This window comes from Rhinopithecus roxellana, chromosome 21, assembly GCF_007565055.1.
Source record: "Rhinopithecus roxellana isolate Shanxi Qingling chromosome 21, ASM756505v1, whole genome shotgun sequence".
NCBI classification, from domain to species: domain Eukaryota; kingdom Metazoa; phylum Chordata; class Mammalia; order Primates; family Cercopithecidae; genus Rhinopithecus; species Rhinopithecus roxellana.
In genome coordinates, this window is record NC_044569.1 from 79,337,662 (window position 1) to 79,355,939 (window position 18,278).

At 38.8% G+C, this 18,278-nt stretch overlaps 1 protein-coding gene across 2 annotated transcripts in view; it reads right to left on the reverse strand.

Moving 5' to 3' along the window:
- KLHL14 (kelch like family member 14) overlaps positions 1–18,278 on the reverse strand; it is a 100,190-nt gene that overhangs the window by 52,101 nt on the left and 29,811 nt on the right. For both annotated transcript variants that reach the window (XM_010365941.2, XM_030926104.1), the window contains one exon: positions 16,856–16,977. In XM_010365941.2, coding sequence (XP_010364243.1) covers positions 16,856–16,977 — 122 coding nt within the window. The remainder of the gene's footprint in view (positions 1–16,855; positions 16,978–18,278) is intronic.

Sequence of the window (18,278 nt, forward strand, 5' to 3'; positions counted from 1 at the left end):
GCAGATAGATGCTCCACTGGAGGAACCCACAGCTAATGAGCCAATGTCTGGCCCCCTTTGGTGCTTGCCCATGGCCCTGGCACAGCATGAGAGTTAATTCCCTGATTAAGTATTGTCCAGTGTCTGTGGAATATGTCCGGTGAGCTAGGCATGGGGGAGCTGTCAGTCATGGAGGTAAACATAATATCTGCCCTCATGTTGCTGACAGAGAAAGTGTTTCTTTTATAATCAGAACAAAGTCTGCCTCTGAAGTTAAAGATGAAGGTCACAAAATATCCCCTGAGAATCAGTACAGCTTGTGACTTTAGGTGTGATTTCTGGAGTTAGACTATCTGAGTTTAATTCTTGGCTTTGCTTCTTAGTCATGGTGTGGTACAACTTTACCTCTTTGTGTCTTTGTTTCATCCGCTATGAAATGGAAGTTCTAGTAGAATTTGCATCATATGGTTGATGTGACGATTAAATGAATTAACACATGTAAGTGGCCCAGTCAGTCTAATATATTAGAGTTACGGCCGGGCGCGGTGGCTCAAGCCTGTAATCCCAGCACTTTGGGAGGCCGAGACGGGCGGATCACGAGGTCAGGAGATCGAGACCATCCTGGCTAACACGGTGAAACCCCATCTCTACTAAAAAAAAAATACAAAAAACTAGCCGGGTGAGGTGGTGGGCGCCTGTAGTCCCAGCTACTCGGGAGGCTGAGGCAGGAGAATGGCGTAAACCCGGGAGGCGGAGGTTGCAGTGAGCTGAGATCCGGCCACTGCACTCCAGCCTGGGCAACAGAGCGAGACTCCGTCTCAAAAAATAAAAAAATAAAAAAATAGAGTTACTACTATCAGTATTGTCTCATTACCAAGTGGTGTGATTTGTGAGTGAAATAGTTATGACCTTAGATTATAGTGCAAGGATTAGCAAATATGGCCTGCTGGCCAAATCCAGCCCTCTACCTATTTTTATAAATAAAGTCATACTGGAACACAGCTATGCTTATTTACTTAGGTATAGTTTATGGCTGTGTTTGTGCTATAATGGGAGAGCTGAGTAGCTGTGACAGAGACCTTACGGCCACAAAGCCCAAAATATTTACTACCTAGTCCTTCACAGAAAAAGTTTGCTGACTGACCCCTGGATAGACAACTACTATTAAAATATTTTTCTCGGCCGGGCACGGTGGCTCATGCCTGTAATCCCAGCACTTTGGGAAGCAGAGGCGGGCGGATCACTTAAGGCCAGGAGTTTGAGACCAGCCTGGCCAACATGTTGAAACCCCATCTCTACTAAAAATACAAAAATTAGCCAGGCGTGGTGGTGGGTGCCTGTAATCCCAGCTACTTGGGAAGCTGAGGTAGGAGAATCAATTGAACCTGGGAGGCGGAGATTGCAGTTAGCCAAGGTCATACCACTGCACTCCAGTCTGGGTGACAGAGCAAGACTCTGTCTCAAAATAAATAAATAAATAAAAATAAAATAAAATAAAAACATATTTTTCTCCAAAGAGAAAATTGGACAGCAATTATTTATTCTGGGAAATATGTGTATATTCATGCTTCTGCGTTCTTTCAAGGGACATATTACACACTGCGATAAGTGCAACCGAGAAGGCCTCAGAAGGCTCTAGCATGTGCTCTCTTCATCCTCATCAGTTCTGCTTAAAGAAGCATCATGCATGAGGATGATGCTACTAACCCACTTTCAGCAGAATAAACGTCCTGTTATTTTCCAGTAGTGTTCCTGGATTTGCATTGTTCCATCTTCTCTTTCAATGGATTTCCGTTATCCACAGTCACATATGCTTATAAGGGGCAAGCTGGTTGGGGTGCAGCCTGTGGCTTGGAGAAAGAATTTCCCTATATGAGAAGGCAGCTGAGCTATAAAGGGGAGTGAATTCCCATCCTTGGCTTTATGCAGCCTGCAATAGAATCAGGTGTTGGCTACCATATTTGTGAATGACTAAATTTTATTTGGTAAAAGGAACAAAAGCTGCTTCTGAAAAAGGTATATATTTTATAATTCTGGTCTTTTTTAAACAAAGTATGGGGAACTTAACAATTTTCCAATGGCCAAGAGAGGTTATCCTGTCTAGCAAAAGTGCTCAGTGGTGCCCGCCTCCTGGGTGTACATTGCATCCGTATCTATTCAGGCTTTTCAGTTTAGGGCTGACATCAGATGGAGTAAGACACAGAAGATGAAGCCCCAGTGCTGAGATTAGCAGATGAACTGGGCACTAAAGATACATATAAATTGTGAGAACCATCCTGGATTATCTTTGGAATCACATCTAGAAACTTATTTACATGTATTTGTGATAAACACAATATAGTATATTGAATCTTTGCAAATTGTAATGATAGATTGAAAACAAATAACCACTACACATCCCCTTAATTTATGTGCATGTACGTCCTTTCATTATTGTTGAGGTGGGGGAAATGATTTGGGTTTTTAACAAGAATAAGGACAAAAAAAGGATGCTTTATTATTTTTTAAACTGAAAGCTCTAAAGTGGAAGAAGTAATTTAATCCCATGAAATGTTTATGTACACACAAGAGCAGCTACTGATATTTGATGAAGTTAATGATTATGGTAATGAAAAACCTCAAACAAATTTATGAATGAACACAAAACAAAGATCTGAGATTTACCAATATGTATTAAACAGAGGAGTACCCCCATGTTGTTAGTCCTCAGAGAACCAAGAGCACAAATACAGTTTTTCTCTCTTTAGAAAGTGACGTCTTGGAACACAGACCTTACTATTGTGATTTTTGCAAATGAGGAAGTATACACAGAAAGCAACGGTGGAAGTTGCAACTCCCCTGGAAGTGATCGCCTCATTCTAAAATAATTTTCATCTAGAAAATAATCTAATATTATATTCTTTCTTCAATCTTTAATTAATAACAAAGAGGATAGTAGAAGGTTCAACAAATATACATGTATATTTAGGATATTGGTATATTCTATTTGTGCAGAGGATGTTCAATTTTATTCTGCATAAAATGCTGAAGTAGCCTGTTCGTCTTGCTTCACCTTTGAGTCTTTTTACAACATGCACTCTGTTGTTAACTACAGTAATGAGAAATAGCAAAGACTGCAGGCTCTGAAGCTTTATTTGGGTACACATTTTGGGTCTGCCATTTACCATCTGTGTGACCTTGAGCAAATTGCTTAATGTCTCTGTGCCTCTATTTCTGCATCTTAAGTAGAAAAATAATAGTGCCTACCATGGTAGACGGCTGATGTCTGAATTAAATTAACAAACACAAGTGAAGTGCTTAGAATTTTGTTATACCTTTTTCTTATGTGTGTCATTCTCTAGGTGTAATGAGTTGAATTGTGTCTCCATGAAAAGTTATGTCAAGTCCTTACTCCCAGTACCTGTGAACATGATATTATTTGGAAAGAGTCTTTACTGATAAAATCATTAAGATGAGGTCATACTGGATTAGGGTAGGCCCTAACACCAATGCTTTTGTCTTGTTGTAATGGTAAGGATGTATTTTTGCCTGGCCAAAAAAAAAAAAAAAAAAGGATGCATTTTTGCCCATCATCCTTACCATTACAACAAAACAAAAGCATTAAAGTCCTTATAAGAGAAAGGAGAGGAAGATTTAGACACAGAGATACAGAGGAGTGACACGGGGAAGAAGCCCATGTGAAGAAAGAGACAGAGATTGAAGTGATGAAGCTGTCATCAAGAAATACCAAGGAGGACTGGAAGTTACCAGAAGTTAGGAAAGAGGAAGATCAAGTCTTCTCCCCTAGAGTCCTTGGAGAAAGCACGGCCCTACTGACACCTTCATTTCAGCTACTTTGCAGAACTGTGAAAGGATGAATTTCCATTGTTTTAAGCCACCCAATATGTGGTCCTTTGTTATGGCAGCCCTGGAAAACGAATCCTACAGGTAACCTAGAAGTTGGGGTTTGTGGAAGGAGAAAACGAGAAGCCAAAAGATGAAATCTCAGTACCTAGAATGAGGCTCACACGTGGTTCGTTGGGTGTTCTTTGACTTTCTTTATTTCATGGGGGTCACCTATTTGTTTCCTTGCCTGTAGAGAGATGGGCAGGGTGAGGATGGCAGGCAGTGCCTCTGTGGGAATGTGAAATCTCTACTACCTAGAGCTGTGCTGTTCATACAGAAGCCACTTGCCACAGGGGTTACTTAAATTTAAATTCATTACAAAAAATAAAATTAGAAATTGAGTTTCTCAGTTATACTAGTCATATTTAATACATACAATAGTCACATGGGGCTAGTGACTTCCATGTTAGACAGCAAAGATACAGGACATTTCCATCGCTGTGTAAAGTGCTATTGGCCTGTGCTAGATGATATTTACATTGTAATAGGATTTATTTAGGAGACAAGGACAGTAAGCAGACAGGTTGGGTAGAAAATGGAAATATGTCATTGTCATAATATCATTGGTTTTAGGACCCAACCCAACCCAACAGGATTCATCTTGACTTGATTTTGTCTGTAAAAAAGCTATGTCTGAATAAGGTTACATTCACAGGTACTGGGAGTAAGGGGAGTAATTATCTCTTTTCATGGGGACACAGTTCAACTCACTACACTTAGATGCTCTTGTAATACAGACAAGCAACTCCATAATTCATTAAGGAAAAAGGAAGAGAGAATATGGTAGAACTGACACTTCAACAGCTGCACACGAGGCAGGTCTCACTTGTTGAATAGTCTATTGTTTTCATCTTAAAGTCACGTACATCACTGCTTTTTTGTGGTTTGAACAAAGGGTATTTACTATATTCAATTCTTTTAGACTGAAAACCAGTATAGCCAGAAACTGGCTTATATCTAATGACAGAGATCAGCATGGAGAAGTATAGACTGCTTCCCCTTGATCTGCTGGAGATACACCTCGTAGAGAATTGGTTAATGTTTTGATCCCTTAACACTGTGAAAGAGGTAAATGCTGCAAAGCAACAAATGAGATCAAGAAATCCGTGAGCTACGATCTCTCTCCTCCTCTTCAGATCTAATCATACAGATGAATAAATTGCTATGAAACTACCAAAAATAAAACTAAAAACAATGACTGAGCCATTAAAACAAAAATCTCATGTACTCTGTGTTCAGGTAGCAAGAAATTTAATTCTAGTCAGACCAGTCTCCTGTGATTTTTTTCCCCTTTCATATAAGATATTTTTAATGCTCAGAGGCATTATAATAGAAAAGCATGTATTTTTGTCTGGTTTATACCCATCATCCTTACCATTACAACAAGACAAAAGCATTAAAGTAAAATTAATCATGTCAAAAGATTTTAGCAAAAACAAGTGAGACCATGCATAAAGCATCGCTTTGTCTAGTGTGAAGTCACGCTCTGATTAAAAACATATAATGAAAGTGAAAGTGATACATCATTGCCTTAGCAGTAGGGTTTTCTGAAAGTGCTTTGCGGTTCTCAACATAAAAATGTGGGAACATTTTGGTCTTTGAAACTCACAAAGATTATTGTTCTAGCTAAATAACTAGAATTCAATCTCAATGTTTTAAAAAATAAATTAAGACTTAATGACCAAACAAGGCAGGTCGGTAGGATTAATAATTAGAACACGCTGTGAGGAGCGGTCATCTGCCTTGACAACCAGACACAGAGGTATGAAAGTGTCTGCTCAGCACTCCCCTTTCACAAAACCATCCTTAACCCAGCTAAATGTGGCCAGGTCCTTAAGGTATCAGCACAGCTCTTTGCTCCATTGGAATCACTTAATGAATAGAAAGGTTTGCTTGTAGAGTAATCACACACTCCCCAGCAATGGAGTCAATTTATGTATGGTCCACAAAACCAAAAATTCCAAGTGGCTGGCTATTCCTAAAATGTAGGTTTAGTTAATGATGTTACCATAGAGTCATCTCATGGATTTGAAAAGAAACAGTTGACTTATTTGTACTTTGCCTTCATTACATCTTTATTTTGATGGGGACATGTACACATAATAATTGCTGGCCAAAATTATCTTTCTATTTGTTTTGTTGTTGTTGTCATGTTGAAAGTCATTTTGGGCTATTGTCCTTAGCAAACTAATGCAGGAGCAGAAAACCAAATGCTGCATGTTCTCTCTTATAAGTGGGAACTAAATGATAAAAACTTATGAACACAAGGAAGGAAACAACAGACACCGGGGTCTACTTGAGGGGGAGGGTTGGAGGAGGGAGAGGAGCAGAAAAGATAGCTATTGGGTACTGAGCTTAATACCTGAGTGACGTAATAATATGTACCATGACATGTGTTTATATATGTAACAAACCTTCACATGTACCCCCAAACCTAAAATATAAATTGAAAAAAAAGAAAGTCATTTCAGCTGGTTTTTTAAATGAGGTCTCTCTAAATGTTGAAAACCATCCTGTTCTATGAGATCTATGTGTATATATCTATATAAATAATTTATATATATACATATTTTCATAACTATATTTTAGAAGTATAATAGTTTACATACAATAAATACTAGAAACAATGACAACTATATAAACTCAGACATATTAAAACTATCTGAGGGAAATAAGACTTTAAAAATTCACTCAAAATGCATCATAATAATATTCAGAGTGTTTTTCTAAACTTTCTTTTAATAGAAATGGTTTTGGCTGGGTGTGGTGGCTCACACCTGTAATCCCAGCACTTTGGGAGGCTGAGGCGGGTGGACCACCTGAGGTCAGGAGTTCAAGACCAGCTTGGCCAACATGGCAAAACCCCGTCTCCACTAAAAATACAAAAATTAGCCGGGTGTGGTGGCACACGCCTGTAGTCCCAGCTACTGGGGAGGCTGAGGCAGGAGAATTGCTTGAACCCGGGAGGTGGAGGTTGCAGTGAGTTGAGATTGTGCCACTGCATTCCTGCCTGAGAGACAGAGCAAGACTCCATTTCAAAAAAAATAAAAAGAAAAAAGAAATTGTTTTACATCCTGGTAATGAATATCATTCCTGACAATAAAGTCCTATGTAGAAAGTGATAGAAAGATACATGGAACAATTGTATTCTGACTAATAACTTCCCCTTGTGGGAGAAGTGAGAATATTTTGCATGCGACAAGAAGAGTGAAACAAATATTTGGGAACATAAAGGTGCACTGTTATAAACATTAGGAGCTAGTAAATATTTTGATTATCCACCTTCTGAGACCTTGGAAGGATTGCACTTTTCTAGCTACTTTGAAATTAGATGTGGCTGAGCAATTTATTTTTGCTGATACACCATGTTATTCAGGGCAGAAATTTCAAGAGTCAGTGTGACATTTCCTCTTCTCTGCCATGAAAATGGTCATATGTCAAATAGTGGAGTCTATCAACCTGAGGACTAGAATGAGAAGATGTGGAACAGGCTCCCAGTTAACCTGCAATAGACATGTGACATGAAAAGAAATAACTATTTACTTACATAAACAACTAAGATGTGGGGATTGCTGTCACCGCCTAACCTGACTGATACAGGTGCTGTTAAAAGGAAGGTCCAGTGGCTGATAAGAAAACTGAGATGGAAGAGTGGAAAGATAGAAACGGATATCACGGTGAGAAACATCACTGGGTACAACTGTTATTTGCTCTTACTTGGAAGGCTAATCAGTTATTTAATGAACTTCTACTTCCAAGGGAAGAGGTTGAAAACAGAATGTTGATTGTATGTGTTGGTTGCTGTTGGATGGACTTGACAAGATTTACAAAAAAAGAGATGATCTCAGACAAAGCTGGCCCATTTATGAGCAGTATTGAAAGGGAACAGAGTCCAGAAATCTAAGGTGTGTAGCCTTGGAAGATGGATGTTTTTCAATTTCATCGGGTAAGGTAAGTTAAAACTCAGCTTAGTGAGAGAGAAAAAATTAAGAATGTGACTTTCACTGAGTTGGGATGTCTTAGAAGAAAGTTTCAATTAAGGCTGAGACAACCACCAGTAAATTCTAAAAATTCAGAGAAAAGAGTTAAAAGGAAAATCTCCCACTAAAGTCTTACAGATACAGAAATATAAAGAGTATTAAATGGTGGTGGTGTGTGTGTGAGAGACAGAGAAAGAGAAAGAGAGAGAAAGATATGAGAGAGAGAGAGAGAGAGAGAGAGAGAGAGAGAGAGAGAGAGAGAGAGAGAAGGGCACAAGAAAACAAAGCAAAAAGCAATCTGAGAAGTTTACCAGAAAAGAAATGTAGCATGGTCACCGACCTTGGAGTAGCTGGAGACATAAGAAAACAGCTAAGTTTTCCTGAGAGTTAATTGCCGAAAGAACTGCCAGCCTTGAGTAAAAGAAGCTGTTGACAAGTTGATGCCTAAAACCACTATGGTCCTCTAAGTGTTTACAGACATGGAATGTACTTAGCAAATTCTTCCATTCCCAGGAAGAGCATATTCATCAGGGTCACTTCAGACATGGCCAATGAAGATAACGGGAAAAGAAGGATCTCCCATGGGGAGAAGCAGGGACCATGGGAGAACAGCAAAAAATAATGAACAGAATTGGGCAGGACCCTAATCAAGGTACACAACCCGCCTCTTGGACAGGTGCCCTTCAAAATGTCTATTTGGTAGAATTGCCAAATGGCTATGGTCTTTCCAAATGAACATGTTGACTGGGGTGATCCTGTCCCTATTCCATCACGGTGCATTATGTGTGAGGGACTAGATAATTAGTCTCTTTAGTTTATTCATTCCGGATCAAAAGGAGTCTCAAATCAGCTTGATGTTGGGATGACTATTCTTCTCACCCAGAGATCCTCCACAATGAGCTTGATGATTTGGGGTAATCTCCCCTTGGAGGAGAGGCGAGAGTGCTTTGAGCACAGCAGAAGAGTACACTGAATATTTGATGTCTAGTAGTATAATTATGATAATCACATTGCGTTGTTTGAAAACTCTCTGGTTTTCCTCCTTCTGAACCCTGATAAGCTTGCACTTTCCTGCTTCCCTGAAATGGGGTGTAGTCCTGTGACTGAGAAGAAATAATATATGTCACTTTTAATCACCAGGTGCAAGACCCTGCAGCTCTTTCTTCTCCCTGCTGCATCCATGGTGGAAATGAATGTCAAGATGGAGCCCCCATATGCCTGGATCCCTGAATGACTCTGCAGAGCAGATGCTCTCTATCGACCTGTGTTGGACATGTAGAATAAGCAAGAAATCATTTTCTTTTGTCGGTTTAAACTCCTGAGACTTTTGGAATTATTACTGCAGCATAATCTAGCCCATCCTGACTCATACACATAAACTTCATGCTAGACATAGAGATTTCATTCTGAATCAAACTGTGTCTTCTTTCTCAAACTTTAGATGAGCAGAAGATAAGATTCAATATTTTGGTTTTCTTTATTTTGTTAAAAAATAATGCAAAGTTAGCAAAAATACAATAAAAATGTATTGAGGAACAACTCAATTCCAGATCTTGCGCCTGGACATTTATTTGTATTGTCTGATTTAATTCTCACAATAACCCTGTGAGGTGAGTACAATTTTCCTTAATTTGCAGATGAGATTAAAAGATCAGAGAGTAAGCAGTTTCCCAAAGTCACAGAGTCAACACATATCTTGTGTGTATTTCAATTCAGGTCTATCTGTCTCTAAAGATGTTACTGTGTGTGTGTGTGTGTGTGTGCACATGCTGTTTCATTTTTGACACTATGTTGCTTCCAAGACAGTTAAAATGTCAAGAAGTTGCATTGAATTGTGGTCTGTCCATAATCTTAAATGCAAATTTTGTCACTTAAACATCGTAATTTGCAGTTTAGTCCATAAACCAAGATTATATTATTGACCTCTAAGAGTAAGGTTGTTATTTCACTTAGCCTATTCTACTCTAGTCTATGAACATCGTACTACATCAAATACATTGGATCCATTTAGATTTTCATGGGTGAAATGGGTGAGCACAGATTAAATTCCATTCACCTGTTTGGACTTTTTTACTAATGGCACTTTTTGGTGAGATGAATTGGTGTGGGATCTGGAGCAGCATAGTTTGATGGAAACACAGATACCAGTGTTCTGTTCCTTACCCTTCCACTAAATCACTGTGTGACTCTAGGTATACAGCACCTCCTCTCTTTGCATAACTTAAAGTAAAAGCCAAAATGAAAAAATTGTGAGCCCACCACTGAAGTTCCTGTACGACCTGGTCTCTGCTGGTGTCTTTAGCTACATCTCCTATCTGTTTCCCCCTCACTCTTTGAGTTCAGCTGTGCACCTTCCTTTTGCAGCATCTTTGCCTTTACTGTTAACTAACCTGGAGCAAACTTATCTCACATCTTCACCTGCACACTGCCTAACTCCTTCTCATCCTGTAGTTGTCAGTGCAAATGCCATTTCTTTAGTAATATTCTCCATGACTCCTTGATTAGATCAGGACTCTCCATTGCCAGATCTTATAGATTTTATACCCTTCTCTCAGAGCACTATCACATTTTCTTATTATATATTGCTACCTGGGATTATTTATTAATGCTGGTTTCCCTCTCTAAACTATTAACATGGTGATACTTGTTTTGGCTCGGCGTGGTATCCTCTGTGCTTAGCACAATCTCTGTTACATAGGAGATACCAATTATATTTGTTAAATGAATGAAATGAGTGTGTAAAATGAGAGGGTTGGGCATGCAGATCATTTAATCTTTCAGTACTCACATTCAGTGGTTTGCCAGACTTAGTCTGTAATTTGCCCAGGAATGACACACAGCAAATTTAAACAGCCTGCGTGACTCATACCTCCTTAATTTCGGATTCAGTAGCACATACCACAGCTTGTGTCTAAAGAAGGTATCAGAATTATTTGTACACATGCTGTTCTCTGTAGAAAAAACAATTGCTATATTCAAGAGAGGTGTAAGCCAGAAATAAATGAGAGATGGCCAAAGAAGGTCAACCAGTTTTTCTAGGTACCCAGCTTCCTTGAAATACAGTATTTGGAGTGACCACCACACATATTTTCTTAAAAATCTATGAGAAATCCACTAATGCACTGGTGCATGAATACACAGTAGCAAATAATTCAAGATATATAGCAATGTGCAGCCATGTATCTCAAATTAGAATTGAGCTCATTGAAGGTAAAATTAGATGCTGACATATTTAAAAAGTCCAAACACAATTGTCTCTCCTTCTTTGTCCAAAGCCATGGAAACAATTGCTCCAGGAACTGAAACAAAAAATTCCAAGCTAAGAGAGAACAACTGCTATGATACTGTATGTAATATTTATATCACTGTGTTTTCAGTGACACTGAAAACAAAAATTAGAGGGGTATCCCTACTTGCAATTCTTAATTATTGAATCTGTCTTGATAATTCCTTGAAATAGTCTCCCTGTGATAAGGTTCTTGGTTAATTCTGCAGCCCCATCACTTACTAGTCCAACTTCAGACTTTCCTATAGAGACACAAATTTATTTCAGTTGCCAAAAGGCACTATACTCTCTCTTGCCTTTTGGCATTCTCAGTACTGGGTGGTCTTAACTAAAATACTGCCCCATCTACCTTTTGCCTAGGTACTTCCTACCCATTTTTTCAGAGTTACAGATGGTTACTTTTAAGAAAGCTTTCCTAACCACTCATGTCTACATCAGGGGCTCCTTTTCGTGTTCCCATTGCACCCTAGAATTTCTCCATGTATCTCTTAGCACCCTGTATTATAATTACTTCCTTAGGTTATTGAGAGGAGAGATTATCTTGTGCATGTTCTATCTTACCATCCAACACAGAGTGGGTATTCAATAATTGCTTATTGTATAAAGGAATGAGGTCTGTAAATAAGTCTAAATTCTTCCTAGGCATTTTCAGAGTCATTTTCTGCAGTTCTGCAATGAGAAATGCACTAACTATGAACTCTACCTACCTGTCTAGAAATAACATTAAATTAAATGGTTTGTGGGTTTTAGTTCTTGGTAATAAAGATAATATGAATAAAGGAAACGCACAGGTACAAAGCCCTTAATTTAACTTACATTTTATTTTCTTCAAAACAAATAATGATAAATGATTATTAGGTTTAGACTAATTTTACTTTACTCCCTTTATATCCTTAGGGAAGAGAAATGAACTGAAATCAAGAAACAGAAGGGCCAAGGAAAGAAGTCCATTTGAATGTATCAGCATGCAGGTGTATTAATTATTCCCTGAATAAGCAACAACTAAACCATTCTGCATTGCTTGGCTACTGAATATGATCAAACCTATATTTATCGTTTAGAACTGAAGTTCAGGCCGGGCGCGGTGGCTCAAGCCTGTAATCCCAGCACTTTGGGAGGCCGAGACGGGCGGATCACAAGGTCAGGAGATCGAGACCATCCTGGCTAACACGGTGAAACCCCGTCTCTAGGCTGAGGCAGGAGAATGGCGTAAACCCGGGAGGCGGAGGTTGCAGTGAGCTGAGATCCGGCCACTGCACTCCAGCCTGGGCGACAGAGCGAGACTCCGTCTCAAAAAAAAAAAAAAAAAAAAAAAAAAAAAGAACTGAAGTTCAATGTCTCATACAAGCTTTGTTTGCTTATGACTATTCCATCACCATTTATAGAAAGCATATTTTTTCAAAAGTGTGAAGAATCCACGAGTTTTCTGATCTTTGTGACTCCTCTTAAAGAAATAAATAACAACCAGACCCAGGACCCCTCCTGTTTGGATGGGATCAAGTTAAATGTCGTTCGTGGGCCAGAGGAGACAACCTAGGAAACCACCACCCAACAGTTTCCTTCGGGTGTTCACGACTGAACAATAGAGAATTCCCAAATCCTTCCACTACAAAGAAGAGAAAAGAGTTGTAAATCAACAGAAGGGGAGAGAAACAAAAGGCATTTCCTCTACGTTTAACAAAGAGAACTTAGAGTTATCAAGAGAAGGAACACGCCTTTCTACTTAGCTCCATAATTTTCATTCTAATGTTATTAAAAAGAAATCATCATTGGTACATGGAAGGATAAATCTGTATTTTAAAGTCCCTTTTTTTTCTGTTATTGGTCACAAAAGGCAACAAAGAAACAACTAATAAATAGAATCTCTTATTTGAAACATTGGGAAAAGGATGCCAGTTCCTGGAAAATACCTTGCCCATTAGTAAAGAAATTGGTCCACAGGGAATAAAAATGGAATGGAGAGCTCTCCAATGCTGCCCTATGGGGAGAAATAAAAAGGGTCTCCACATGTGGACTTCATAAAAACTTTGATATATAAGAAATCTGTTATCCAAAGTACACGGTAGCCCCAGAAATTGTTCTGTTTAGTCTTTGCACAGAGGATTTAGGGCCTGCAAAGTGCAAGAGGCATGATTTTTGCATTGGCCGTTTTAGTATTCATGTCTCCTGTACTGCTTTCTAATAAGTTAAGATGAAACGGGAGACTGCGTGCAGGAGTGAGAGATGCAAGAAAAGCAGTGCTGAGAAATAAAGATGAACAAAAGTGCATCTCTACTTCCCTTTTATTATTAACAGGCGAGAGAACAACAATGCCAAACTCATAATGTTATTACTTAACACTTCACATTTACAAAAAGACGTTGCATCATTTTTACATGTTATTTCTCCATACTTTTCTGATAGAAGCTTTTTTTATAATCAGTTTTTATGATGACATATGAAACGATGTTTCCAAAAAGGAAGATAAACATGCAGTCTGTGCCAGCATGTTACCAAAACAATCTTTTCGGTGAGAATAATTGTTTCCTTTACTGTTTGGGAAAGGAACAACTGATTGGCTGGCTATTTAAATGTTGTTTTCCTTGTGTTACATAGACCCACTTTTTCACTCCTATTCCCCTCCACTCCATTCAACTCACTATTACTTAACTGTACCCCTTACACCATATTTCCGAAATAGAAATAACATAACAGGATGAGATCTAAAGAAAACTAGCCTTCCTCTTAATTCTTCTGTGATATAAGGTGTGTAAATGGAGTGGCAGCTCCCATGAGTGAGTATATGTGCACCTGCCTGTGGGCTGGCCTGTTTCTAAGAGGAGCATGTCTGTGTGGCACACTGAGAAATGTTTGCTCAACGTAAGTGGGCAAAGTGCTGAGATTCAGAAACTCCAGCCACCCTCATATTTTAGGTATCTGCTAGTTAATTTGTTAGTTTGCATGGAGAAAGTCATCCAATAAATAAGTAGACCCCAAACCAGGGGACTGTCTCCTACCTTTAACTGTCATCTTCAATTCCCTAACAAATTAGTTTAGTATTTCTTCTGGGGCAAAAGGATGGCAGTGGAAAGTTCTCCAAACCCTTCGGTTTTATTAGATTTGGGAAGAATCTGGGATTCTGATGAGAAAGATTTCTTCATTTATTATTACATGGCCCAAAGCATAGCAATCTGTCAGTTACCTTTTTCAGTTTTGCAGAATAAGATATCTTAATTTAAAAAAAGCAAGCAGAAATTATCTAGGTAAACTGTCTACATTTCTTTAACAAATGTAAAAAATATGCCTTCACTTGGGGCCATAGAGTCATAGCCTAGCAGGTAATAAACTATATATTTTTAAATACAAGTCCCAGTGAAATGAACATTGTTAAGTAAACATTTATTTCAAAGCCATAAATATGTCTGAGTATAGAAAAAGAGTTCAAGATCTTTAAATATGTTCCCATTATTAGAACTTTACACACACACACGCACATAATTTATTTCCTTCAATTTCAAATCTAATAAATAGAGTCAACAGATACCTTTTTCTCTTTACTTCTTAGTCTATACATTATTAAATCTAACATATGAAAACTATGGAGAATATGCTCCCTACTCCGGGGCAGTGGGTTGAAGTGGTATGTCTGTTGCTGTGTTACTTGTCTACATGGAGAGCTTGCAGTGATTCACTGATACCTCTAGGTATAAAGGTACAGTCCTTATGCTAATGTTGATAGTGATGTTACAATAATAGCAGTAGTACCTTCAATTTTTTGAGTGCATTCTATGTGCTAGATGATTTAAAAGCACCATTTTTATTTTAAAAATACTACAATGACTTGCACAAAATGAAGAAACCATGACTCCCAATATTTGTATGATTTTCTCAAGGTCCTAGATCTGGGTTTGCAACAATGTCTGTCTGATTCAAAGTTCATGTTTTCTTCCTACATCCCTCCAAGCAGAGAGTTAATTCAGGCAATGTGAAAACTTGAAGTCAGGTGACCATATGTTCCAGTCTATACCTGTTGTCGTAGCGTAATTAATAGACTCCCCTTTCATGCTCGAAAATGCTCCAGTATGGGCAATGTTTAGCAATCAACCTATCTTTGAGCAAGGTTTAAAATCCACATAAGACTTTTCTAAGGTATTGTTCACAATGCTTTAATTAATCTTGTTGTCTTTACTGAAGGATGTCAAACAAGTAACAAATTGGACCTAGCTTGGTGTATTTGGGAAAACAAATGGATTTATGAATGAATATCATTTACTGGTCGGGTGTATTATCGCTCTGTCATCTCTCTTTGAGAATCTTTTGTCCTTCCTCTTTTCTCTCTCCTCCTCCTAGTCTCCATGTTTCTTTCTATGCAAGCTCTCGCTATTGGTCAAGTATTAAAAAATAAATTCCTTGGTTTTGCTTTAGCATTTGTTTCTGATGAACGTTTAAAATTTAGCTTGGCAACTCACTCAGATGTTTAAACCACTGTTAATGGTAGTTTTGTCCAAAAGAGAAGTAAAAATCATTTTAAGACATCACTAATTTATTTTTTTTCTTTCTTCTCCTTAATCTCGCTGCTACTATTCCACTACTTCTTTACTACAGCCGTAGCACATTGGTGTCCAGGGAGCTTTCTTGTTGCAGTTCCTGGACAATGCTACTGCAGGTTTCGCTGGGGGACGCCAGCTCCAAAATGTTTTATTTCAAGCACCACCACACATGTCTCTGTTCCTCTTCTGCTTTTATGGGTAAACTGTTGTCCAGTTTCTATTATTTTAAAGGGCTTTCAGGAAGAAGAAAGGAAATGATTTTTGAAAAATAAACATGATAAAATATATAACTGTTTAAGACACATGCAATAAGAAAATCTAACATTCACTTTTGTTGGTTTTAAATGTATGGCTTTGATTTATGGATTAAAATTGCTCATTTATTATTTTATCTATACAGCTCTAGGCAATTTTGACAGTTAAAATTTAGTTTTATTGACCAGTGCAGCCACTGTGCCCACAAGGGGACTGGTGCACACAGCCTGCTGCACTCAAGAAACGATGATTTTTGATTCCATGAGTGAGTCCGATTGGGAATCATAACCAATATAACAATAAGTTCCAAATCTCAGTGCCCAAGGCAAGAGGTTTGCTGTAAAACACAATTGCCCTTTAAGAAGGGGAGGAGAAGACTCCCGGGTAGAAGTTTGCAAGCACAATTTCCTGCAGCTGGAATAGGCCACAAATATATCTCTCCATTCAAACTATGCAGCAGTATAAGAAGATGTTTCTCTAAAGACCCAGTTCCACAGACTAAATATTAATGAGCAAAAATGCCTGAAAAGCAAAATGAATGTTAGTTACAGAGGCAAGGAACTAAACAACCATTTTGATGTGAGAAAATTTACTAGTAGGTGCCACAAACCAACCTTTTGCTTTTCAATGAACAACAACAAAAAGAACAGAAGAATTTTGGGGGGAAGATCTTTGCTCCTCCCCCACACCCTCCATTGCAGCACATACAGAAACAAAAACCAGTACAGTGATTTTAGGCTAGGCCTACTCGACTACCAAATTGGCCACCTCTGCAATGTTAATTTAGTCTTTTATTCTAAATCCCCCTTGATACATAAACAAACCTCCAAAGGGGAACAAATCAATAAAATGTCTAATTTGATTAACCATGTTTTCAAATTCATCAAGACAGCTCTAACCTGAAATAAATAGGTGAGTGAATAAATAAATAACGCACTCACTTGTGAGTATTTTCCACGTCTTCTTTTCATCGTCGTAATACTGAACCAAATTGCTGGGGAGCCGGTCCGGTCCAGGAGGCAGCCCTCCAACCAATAACAGCATTTTCTTGTTAGAGCGAATTCTTCACCCAAAACAAAAGAGGAGATGAATAACCACATTATTGTAGAGTCTTTTTAGTGGCAACGAAATCATAACCATCAAAGAATGTTCCTTGCTTGCAGATATCTATTTCATTTTTTCCTGTTTCTTCCCCCATTCATGTCTCAACAATTTTTTTGAACCAAGCAGAAAAATGATCAGAAGAGCTGCACATCCCCATACTCATAGAATAATAAGCTCCCTTTATGCAATTTGTTAGAGGTTCATTCTAGAACGACCTTTTTCTTATATTATCCCTTTAAATCATCACTCTTTACAGCTCAGTACACATGAAATGCTCTGGAGTTGTACTAAGGTTAAGCATTAAAGTTGCATGTCAAAAATCGTATTAGTCAAAATCATTATTATAAGCCATTCTCCACTCAAAGAACCTTGAAAAAATTAAGGTTATGCTGGGAGTTTGTGAGCCAACTCTTTAATCACCCAGGGAACTTCAAATACTAGTTTGGTACAATTAGTAGCACAGGGCTAACTGGGGTGGGTTAACCAGTTTGCACATGAATTTTTTTGTTTGTTTAATTTAGCTTAGACTTCTGCCTTCCTCCCCTTCCCCCACTCCCAGCTCACCCTCCCCTCTGCTCTCCCCCTGTGCACCACTGGCGATATAGCAGCACCAATTGGTAAAAATGAGACTGTGATGTTGTTGTGAGCCTCCCCAGAGTGGAGCCCTGCCAATGCTTGCCACTGATCCAGCGGCATGAACCTGCTCAACTGTGCAAAGTCACTCTAATTCCCTCCCTCTGTTTTTCTACCTTCTCCCCCAGGGGGCAACCACTGAAAGGAGTGACTACCCACCCATCAAGAGCTGGCAATTCGCTGCTATTAACCGTGACCGTGATTCCCAGTCCGCCTGGCAGTTCCTGAGAAAGGCCTGCAATGTCTCATATGCAGTAAAAGCTGTAAGATGCACCCTGGCCGGCACACTCGACCTGATGGATGTACAATCCTCAGGAACAGTAATGGATTGAGCACACTTGTGCTTGAAGCAGGCAGAGGAGGCCCAGACCCCCACAAAGGGCCTGCTGATTTAACAGTCGGTTTACATATAATTGAACTTTTCATGTACCTGAAAGGCTCAAGGTGGTGGTGGAAGAAACGGAACAACAATGATTGAAGGAAAAAAGTCAATAAATACAAAAGGGTTCCTCTTAGTGATGATCACAAGCCACGGAGTGGCTCTGAATCTATGATTACATATTCAGCTCGTTCTGATTCAAGAATGCTTGGCAAAGTATGCCCTTGTGGAGAAGCATTGTTTGTTGG